The 9,440-nt window shown below is 45.8% G+C and overlaps 1 protein-coding gene across 1 annotated transcript; it reads right to left on the bottom strand.

The window, feature by feature from the left end:
* Window positions 1–371: 371 nt before the first annotated feature.
* LOC124100948 (large ribosomal subunit protein eL42-like) lies at window positions 372–756 on the bottom strand. The gene has a single exon (XM_046456603.2). It carries the CDS (start codon window positions 727–729, stop codon window positions 409–411), a length of 321 nt encoding a protein of 106 aa, XP_046312559.1. The 5' UTR covers window positions 730–756; the 3' UTR covers window positions 372–408.
* Window positions 757–9,440: the final 8,684 nt, after the last annotated feature.

Here is a 9,440-nt window from a genome sequence, read left to right on the forward strand (position 1 = left end):
GTTGACTGTTTTCTCAGGTTCACGTACAATTTCAAGGTCCCTGGAAACATCTACTCTGAGTCAACTGTACCAGCCATGGGAGTGCAGTTCAATTAGGAGTGAGGAGGTGGGGAGGGCAGGTGTGACTATTTTAAAGGCACCAGTGGTCTCCTGAGGGCTGATTTCCACCTCTTTTCAGAGAGTACTGTCTAAAAGCCCCTCCCTCGTCCTCAGAGATTTGAGTTGTGACATTTAAAAAGGGTGGGAGGAGAAATAGAGAAGTGGACCACATGTAGAAAACCTGGAATAAAACTTCCATTTGTTCACAAAAACTGATTTAGTGCCCACTGTCTGTCAGGCCTGTGCCAGTTTTTTTTTTTTTTTAACCTCAACATTTTATTATCTTCATAACAAAACAAACGATGAAGCTTAGAACTGGATCACTTGGCCCTTTCTCTCCTTATCTCCTCCCAGTTCAAAATGCTTGCATCTCTTAATAGCCAGCATTCTTTTAGATCTGCAGTTAGGCTCAACACACTCAAGCCTCAGCACAATCTTCTTTGTAGTTTTAGCCTTTTTCCTGAAAATTGGCTTGGTCTGCCCACCATAGCCACTCTGTTTCCTGTCATACCGCCGCTTTCCCTGTGCATACAGAGAATCCTTGCCCTTCTTGTACTGTGTCACTTTATGGGGTTGATGTTTGCCACATTTCTTACAGAACATCCAGCGGGTCTTAGGAACATTCACCATGTTTGCGACAGCGTTATCGGCAAGGAAAGAAAAGGGCTGTGCCAGATTTTACAGCCATAAACTTTCTACTCTGCCTTTTTTTTTTTTAAGGTTTATTTATTTCTGCTATCAAAGAAGAGAATTATGACAGTGTAATTTAACAATCCTAATTGGCTTCATTTTAAATTTTAAAATCAGGTAACACTTCATTCCATAAAACAGAATCAGTTTTCCTATGAGCCAAGCACTCATCAAAAATAATTTGTTGATTAACATCAGATTATTTATTTTGCTTACACAAAATAAGGACAAGGGAACTTCATTATTTCACCAGTTGAGAATGGCTGTTCTCCCTCCAATCCAGATTCCTCTTGGAGGACCAGATATGTCAGCTTGGTTTGATTGACTCCGTGTTTTGTTTTTTTCCCCCCCTGGAATATTGTCTCTGTTGAAAAACTGGCTTCACAAAGAAGGTGGCAGCAGGAAAATTTCAGAACCCAAAGCTTAAAAATAAGTCTTGGGGGGATCATCTGGTGTCCGAGGCCTGGGGACAGAGGCAAAGTCCCCAGGCGCCCATCTAGGAGATGTCACTCTCAGTAGCATCTGGTGTCCTGACCTGTACTCGCCCAGGATGACGGTGGGTAAGGAGCAGCAGGTCACAGGGGCCCCCTGACCCTCTGGGAGACAGATCTCTCCCTGGGCAGACCTCGGGGCTGAGGATCAGCGGCCAGGGGAGAATCAACGACTGTCCCCGACTGTGGTCCCTGAGGTCCTGGGGCAGGGGTGCAGGAGGCAGCCAGTGTCACAAGATGTCCCCATCCCCAGCCAGGCCAGGCACCTGGCTGAGCGAGGAGAAAGACGGTGTCCCTCCTCAGGGCCTGGCCCCTGCGCCTGGTCTCACTTTCTCCCCAGCACCACCTGGAAGGGGAGGAAGTAACACCCAGGGGAAGGCCGGGAAGTGAGGCCACCATCACATTCAAGTTCAGGGTGCGACAGCTCAGTCTGCCTCCCCAACAGGCCCCATACTCGGCTCCCCTTCATGGGCCACATCCCTTCTGAGAGTCACGCCCTGCCCTTTATAGGCACAAGGACCCAGAAGTTCCAGGGACACGTCCATGTTTAGGCCCTCGGATCGGGAAGTTCCTGGGGCGCACATCCATGTTTAGGCCCTAGGAAGTGCCTCAGGTGCACATCCATGTTTAGGCCCCCGGATCTGGAAGTTCCTCAGGCATCCATATTTAGGCCCACGGATCTGGAGGTTCCTCAGGTGCATGTCCATGTTTAAGCACCCGGGTCTGGAAGTTCCTCAGGCGGCCATGTTTAAGCTCTGGGATCCAGAAATGCCTCAGGCGTCCATATTTAGGCCCTCGGATCTGGAAGTTCCTCAGGTGCACGTCCATCTTTGGGGTCTCTGATCCGGAAGTTCCTCAGTCCTCCATGTTTAGGCCCCCGGATCCGGAAGTTCCTCAGTTGCACGTCCATATTTAGGCTCTAGGATCCAGAAGTTCCTCAGGCATCCATGTTTAGGCCCCCAGATCTGGAAGTTCTTCAGGTACACATCCGTCTTTGGGCCCTCAGATCCCGAAGTGCCTCAGGTGTCCATGTTTAGGCCGTAGCATCCGGAAGTTCCTCGGGTGCACGTTCATGTTTAGGACCCTGGATCCGGAAGTTCCTCGGGCACATGTCCATGTTTAAGCCCCCGGGTCCGGAAGTTCCTCAGGCATCCATGTTTAGGCTCTAGAATCCAGAAGTGCCTCAGGCATCCATGTTTAGGCCCCCCTGGGTCTAGAAGTTCCTCAGTCATCCATGTTTAGGCTGTAGCATCCGGAAGTTCCTCAGGCTCATGTCCATGTTTAAGCTCCAGGATCCAGAAGTTCCTTGGGTACACGTCTATGTTTAAGCCCCCAGGTCCAGAAGTGCCTCAGGCATCCATGTTTAGGCCCTCGGAAGTTCCTCAGGTGCACATTTAGGGCCCCGGATCCGGAAGTTCCTCAGGCGCACATCTATGTTTAAGCCCCCAGAACCGTTTTATGTTTAGGCTCTGGGATCCATAAGTTCCTTTGGTGCACATCCATGTTGAGACTCTAGGATCCGGAAGTGCCTCAGGAGGCCATGTTTAGGCTCTAGGATCCAGAAATGCCTCAGGCGTCCATGTTTAGGCCCCAGGATTCGGAATGCCTTAGGCATCCATGTTTGGCCCTCGGATCCGCTACTCTGCCTTCTAAACAATAAATAGCAGACACATAGTGAGTCCTCCAGAGTGCAGAGCACCCCAGCCATGATGTCTGGGGTCAGTGAGCAAAGGGAGAAGTTGGGACAACAGGGAGAGAGCTTTCAGTGGGTGACTTTCTCCAGATTACATCATTTTCTAAAGTATTTGGTGTCATCCAAGTATTATTCTATAACCTAAAACAAACATAGAGAAATTTAACTTTTCAATCCAATGGTGAAAAACACTGATTCATCCACTCATGAATATATATTTATACACATGCAATTATAAGATAATAAAACACAAACTAACAGAGTTGTATCATACTAAGGAGGCAAAGAGAAGGAATCCAATCCAGCTTGGGGAGGGTTAGGGAGAGCAGTCAGGGAGGGCTTCCTGGGAGAGGAGACTGCTGGTGTTAGAAGAGAAGGAGTGGAGTGGAAGGGAGAATATTCTTAACTGAACATTAGCAATGAAAAGGACTTGGAGATAAAGAATTCGACATCTCCAGCATCTTCTGTGTGGAGCTGGGGTGGAGATCTGCAAGATGTTTAATATCGCTAGAGCCTAGACTATGAATCAGCAAGGGCTGAGAGATGAGGCGAGACTGATAAGCCGGAATAAAACCACAGACAGCCTTGTGCACCACCGGTTCTAGGAAAAGGCTGCTGTGTTGGGAAAACCTGTTCAATGCAATGTAATAAAACCTAATTGTAGGCTCATGAGACCTCACCCAAGACCCTCCCTGCCACTGCTGATCTCAGGCAGGATATTAAACATATTTTCATATTGAAAACCTTTTCCTAATTTTTGTCGCTGTGATACTGCCCTCTACTCTTTATTTTCAAATTCTAGCTACTGAGACCTAGTGGCAATTCCAAATGAATATAGAAAACAAAGTAAAATCTGTAAGAAATCATTATGATTATTTATAAAACAAAACAGATCATCAAAAGTCTGCTTCAGATTTGCTCTCTGGGCTTCAAAGATCACGACAGTTAAAAAAAAAAGTTGAATTCAAGAAAAGTCCTATTTGCCTGAGCCAATGTTTTGTGTAAGTTTGAGAGCCTGCCTGTGTTCCTGTTGCATGAAGATTAGGCCAAAGCTTCATGTTAAACAAAGGAAGGTTAAGTCTCACCCCAAGGCCCCAGAGTCAGCTAGCAGTGTGTGTCATGAGTGGCCACCTGTGTCCTAGGAATCCTTGTGCACAACCCCCATCTTCTTTCCCTCTCCCACTTCTTTCTCCAGTTCCATGTCAGGTAAGTTCAGTGGGCAGACTCAAGTGTGGCTGCTTCTGGCCTAGAGAACATTGCTTATGTACTCTAATGCACACCAAAAAAGGGTGAACAGAGCATATGAATGTCTAGTTTCATAAAAGTAACGATTTTTATAACTAGATTGACCAGATGTCCTGCTTTACCCCGTGACTGCCCCAGTCCATATCTGTGCTGTCAATATAAACTCAGTTTCTTCCCATTCACTGCAAGAGCTCTCTCTCCACTTCCCAGCCCCACTCCTATTCATTCTGCACAGCAGAGAAGATGATGGAATGGCAGTGAAACAAGAATTTCAGCAGCACCTTAGAGATTATGGCTAAGAGTTGGAACAATAATGCATGTGTTCCAGGAACTGTTGGGTAAATTATAGAACTACAAGTAATAAATATAAATTCTCGCTGCACTCCCCAGAAAAGTGAATAGTTATTATTTTAAAACATAAGCATGACCCATCTCCCACCCTAAGCAAAGATGATCAGAAAACCTGGGGCAAAAGAATTGAGTGAGAGAAAAACTGGGAAGAAGCCATTAAGAGCCCAAGGAAACGGCGTTTGGTCACAGTCCAGGTCATCTGAGCTGGTGTTCTCCTGAGCTCAGTGGACGGCTTCTTACTACTAGTGATTTCTCCACTCTCTGGCCATTCTGGAAAGCACGTTGCACAATGCCTCCGGTCCTTTGGCCTGCCTGCCTTCCCTAATTCTGAGTCTTTTACAGAGGACTCTGAAATGTTGCTTTTTAAAAAACAACAACAACAACACCTTTATTGAGGGGCTGGCGATGTGGCTCAGTAATCAAGCACTTGTCTGGAATGACTGGGGCCTGGAGTTCCATCCCCAGCATCACACACACAAAAAGGTGTATTAAGATAATAGACATTGGGGCTGGGGCTGGGGCTCAGCAGTAGCACACTTGCCTGGCATATGTGAGTCACTGGGTTTGATTCTCAGCACCACATATAAATAAAGGTCTATCAATAACTAAAAAACTAAATAAAACTAAAATTGTTTTAAAAAAAAGATAATAGACATTGGAAAAGTGTACAATTTAATCAGTGTTGAAGCACAATGATTTCTATGAAACCATCACCACAATCAACGCATCCATCACCCCCATGTCTTCCCCCCCCATTCTTGGTCACTCCCTAACTCTACCCCCAGTCACCCTTCATTTGTCTTAAAAAGAAAAAACAAAAAAACAAAGAAAATGTGCAGAGAGCTATTCTTGTCAAACACTGTGTAAATTAGTTGCCTAATTTAAACCTTCCCAGGCTCGAAGGTTTCTTGTAAATCCATGTGAAAAATGTGCAGAAATCCACTTAGTCGTCTGGCACACTTCACATTGAAAGAAAAAAATGGACAAATAAGATGCAAGAAAATTCCAAACAGCAAAGAATATACTTGGCTTGTTTAACAAGCTTATGGAAAAGAAGTATTTGCTTTAGCTTAAAGCCATGGAAAGCATTCTTTCCCATGGAAAAGGGGATGCCAAGAACAGCTAGACACCGCAAGGGTCCAAGTTTTTATGAATAAGTGAGCGATGGCCTTGCTGAAGGAAATGCCCTTCTTGATTATGGAAATAAATCCTCTTTCACCTGAGTGGAAGCCTTCTGTGTCCAGGAGGTATCAACTACAGAGCAACTTCTTCATCAGCACTTTAATAACTAACTGGAAACTTTAACTTGGAAAACAGATGTTCAAAGTGTATTCTTGATTTGGACTGCATTTGCTCTTGGAAAAATAAGGTACCCCTCCTTTTTTTTTTGTACTTGAGATTGAACCAGGGGCACTTAACCACTGAACCTCATCCTCTTCTCTCTCTCTCTCTCTCTCTCTCTCTCTGATTTAGAGACAGGGTCTCAACGAATTGCTTAGGGCCTCACTAAATTGCTGAGGCTGGCCTTGAACTCACATTCCTCCTGCCTCAGCCTCCTGAGTCCCTGGGATTACAGGTGTGCCCCACATACCCAGATCCCTCCCCTTTTTTAATGATGAGAAACTGGCAAAGGCATGATTCTGAGTATCTAGAGATTTTTCCAGTAATTAACTACAGGAGCTTATACACAAGTCACTTCACTTTGGCTTCTTCTTGGTGTCATGAGAGGACTGAGCTAAAGGAATCTTCAAGCCCTAAATTTCACAATGTTTGAGTTCTTCAGGAATATCTTTGTCCTCGAAAGGACTCAGCCAGTTCAGATTTACCCCAGAGTGGGAAGAAGAGCAGCCCTGACCCTGCTGACCCACTCCCTCCCCTGCAATGGCCATTGTTCAGCCATCGGACGACCCCAATGGATGTACCCAGGAGCAATCAAGTCAATCTTAAAATATTTCCAGAAAGCATGGAGAACTGTGCCACAAAATGGCTCCTGTCAGATCACAGGAGTCCTAGGTGCTGCAATTTCACTCAGGGCAGCCAGGGACACATTATTTGTAGCTGCCACCATTGTGCCACAGAGAGAAAGAGGCGTCCCAGGTCTCCGTGTCTGTCTCCCCAGCTTCCAGTTCAGTTTCCCAAGTCCAGCACTTCTCAGCCCTTTCAACACATGGCACCACAGAAAAGTATACTTCAACCATACACAGAAGTAAGTGAGGACGTTTATGGCCAGAAGAGACACACCTGGGACTCTGTCCACCTTAGGCTCTACCAGAACTTTCGAAGGGCTACAGAATCCCATCTCTCACCATTCTTGTAACTCGTTCATGATCCACCCCTTTGCCGCAGCTCACTGGTTGGGAAGCCTGCACTAGGTGTTCATCTGGTCAAGCCCAGGTCACACGCGCCCCCCGCTGCAAAGGAGGCTGGGAAATAACCTACCAATTTTTACCTTTTACTTCTATAGTAAGGGCAGGAGCAGGTTCCCATGGATTTGGAGAATTTCCTAAACAGACACAACAGCTGGAGAGGAAAATGAGATGCTCAGAGCTTTTACCTGTACACAAACTTATTCCAATGGACCCTATCAAAATCCCCTGTGCCATAGGACAGCAAGGACTCTATTTGGGCTTAAGGGCATGATTTCAGCAGGGATCTGTCTGCCTCCCTAGAGCTACTGAAAATAGCAAGGCTAGATGCCATGATCACTCTTCCAAGGTTATCATGTCATACATTACCTCTAGGCCTGGGCACTGGGCCCCTGTCTGAAGAGTCTTGTTTGGACCCTTCTCTGGTGACACCCCTTCTCACCCCGTGACACCACCAGGAAGCCAAGGGATGTCCCTACTCTGAGCCCATGCCATCTACCTCTTCTAGAGTTCTCTGGGCATCCAGGACCCAAAATTGTCTTCCTAGATGACCAATAGTCCATTTCCAGGGCCAAAGTGGGCCTCTTCCAAAGGAAGAGAACTTGCCCTGTCTGGGCGCACATGCTGAGGACTGAGCAACAGCCAATGGGCTGCCATGTTCAGAGCACAATGCACCTGACTCGGACATGTGGGCTGGTGGGTCTGCATCCGTGCATGAAGAGCAGAGCCTCGGTGGGAGAGAAGGGCGGGGAGGCAGGAGAGCCTCTACTGTGTTCTTGTCTGAGACCTTGCATCTGACTACATCCATTCCAAAGTCAAGACTTCCAGGCCATCGCCTGCCCTCAAAGCCAGATTATCTCCAGTGCCTGGCTTTTCAGCTCTGCCTCTGCACAGAACTGGAAGCCATGTGCCTGCAAAATTGCAGCAAATCGGACCCTGTGGGTCACAGCTGTACTGAATGCATTTCAGAGCAAACTTTAAAATCTCATCAGACACGTGGTTCATGTTAATTCACCTTTTAATAGAAGCTGTCACAGTGGAGTTCACAGAAACACCATTCCAGGGAGCATGTCATTATCTGCAGTGGAAGGTCTTAATCTGACTGGGCAGTGAGTGAAATTATCCTCCAAGAGCAATGCTTCCGAAGACAGCCCCTAATGACCTGAGCAAAGCAACCAAAGAGATTTTCTTTTCCTAGTAGAGAAGCTAAACATACTCCCAGGTGACGGGCATACCTCCCGTGGCGAGCAGAGTCAGAAAAGCCTCATACAGTTGAACATCCAGCCTCCCAGCACCGTTCCTTCTTTCTGCCTAGCTCTTCAGAAAGCAGCTAGTCCTTCTTATCTGGAAACCCCAATTTTACTGCATCTCAATGACCGCCTGACAGCAACGGAGACTCACCAGACCGATAAAATGAAGCTCTTTGATGTTTTCCAGCCCCAGGTACCTCCTCAGCCCTCGTCTTCTGTTCATACCATCTGCCTGCCTTGTGGCCTCACCGCTCCTCTCCTGTGGAAATCCCAACTCTTCCTCAAGGCCCAGCTCAAGTTCCACCCCACTGGGCCGTGATCTCCCTCCCAGCTCTGAAGTCGGACGGTGCCTTCTCTTCCCATCACTAATTTAGCATGTATGGTATGGTTTTCTTGTGAGATCACCTGTCTCACTCTGTTTAACCTCTTGGAACTCTGGCACCTCTATACCCACCCTTTAATTTTAGCCACGGTAGTGATTAATTCATTCGTGTTGATTGAATTAGAATATAAATGAATATTTTAATGAAGTACCATCTAGTTTCTAAATATAACCAATATTTTGTATGAATTTATCATAGTATGCAAGAACAAACCATTTAAATTGATAAACCCAAGGCATTATGAGAGCCTCAATTATTAAAGATTCAATTAAATATATTGTATACACAATAAATATCCAATTAAATATAATATTCAATTAAATATGTTGAATGTACAAACATTATAATATACACAAATAGAAACAAAGTGTATATTTCAGAGAGATTTTGAGAAAGAAGATTTGGGAAATATTGGGTATGTTCAAATGTGATTCATGAATTTGGGGGTACCTCTTACCTGTGGGCTAAAACATCCCCAATCCCAGTCCTGGCAACCAGGGTCAGGAGTCAAACCCAAGCAGTCTAAGTGCAGATGAAGGGAAAGCTTTCACTATGGTCCAGGTTCTGAACTCCAAGTTCAAGATTCAAGATTAATCAAGAAGATGGAGAGCTAGGGTTGTGGCTCAGTGGTAGAGCGCTTGCCTAGCACATGTGAGGCATTGGGTTCCATCCTCAGCACCACATAAATTAATTAATTAAAATAAAGGTATTGTGTCCCTCCACAACTAAAAAATATTTTTTCAAAAAAAAATAAATAAAAGAAGATGGAGAGCCATAGGGAGGAAGGCACACAGCTGTGGATAAGTCGAGGCAAGTATCTCAAAATTATATTTGTCAACAGCTGGAAACTTCTGTAGCACTTTTATGTGGTG

This window comes from Marmota monax, unplaced genomic scaffold (assembly GCF_021218885.2).
Source record: "Marmota monax isolate L192 unplaced genomic scaffold, Marmota_monax_Labrador192_F-V1.1 WCK01_AAM20220418_F8-fsc00164, whole genome shotgun sequence".
Classification (NCBI taxonomy): domain Eukaryota; kingdom Metazoa; phylum Chordata; class Mammalia; order Rodentia; family Sciuridae; genus Marmota; species Marmota monax.

Coding starts and splice junctions, on each gene's coding strand:
- LOC124100948 (XM_046456603.2), bottom strand. CDS start 729: ATGGTGAATGTTCCTAAGACCCGCTGGATGTTCTGTAAGAAATGTGGC.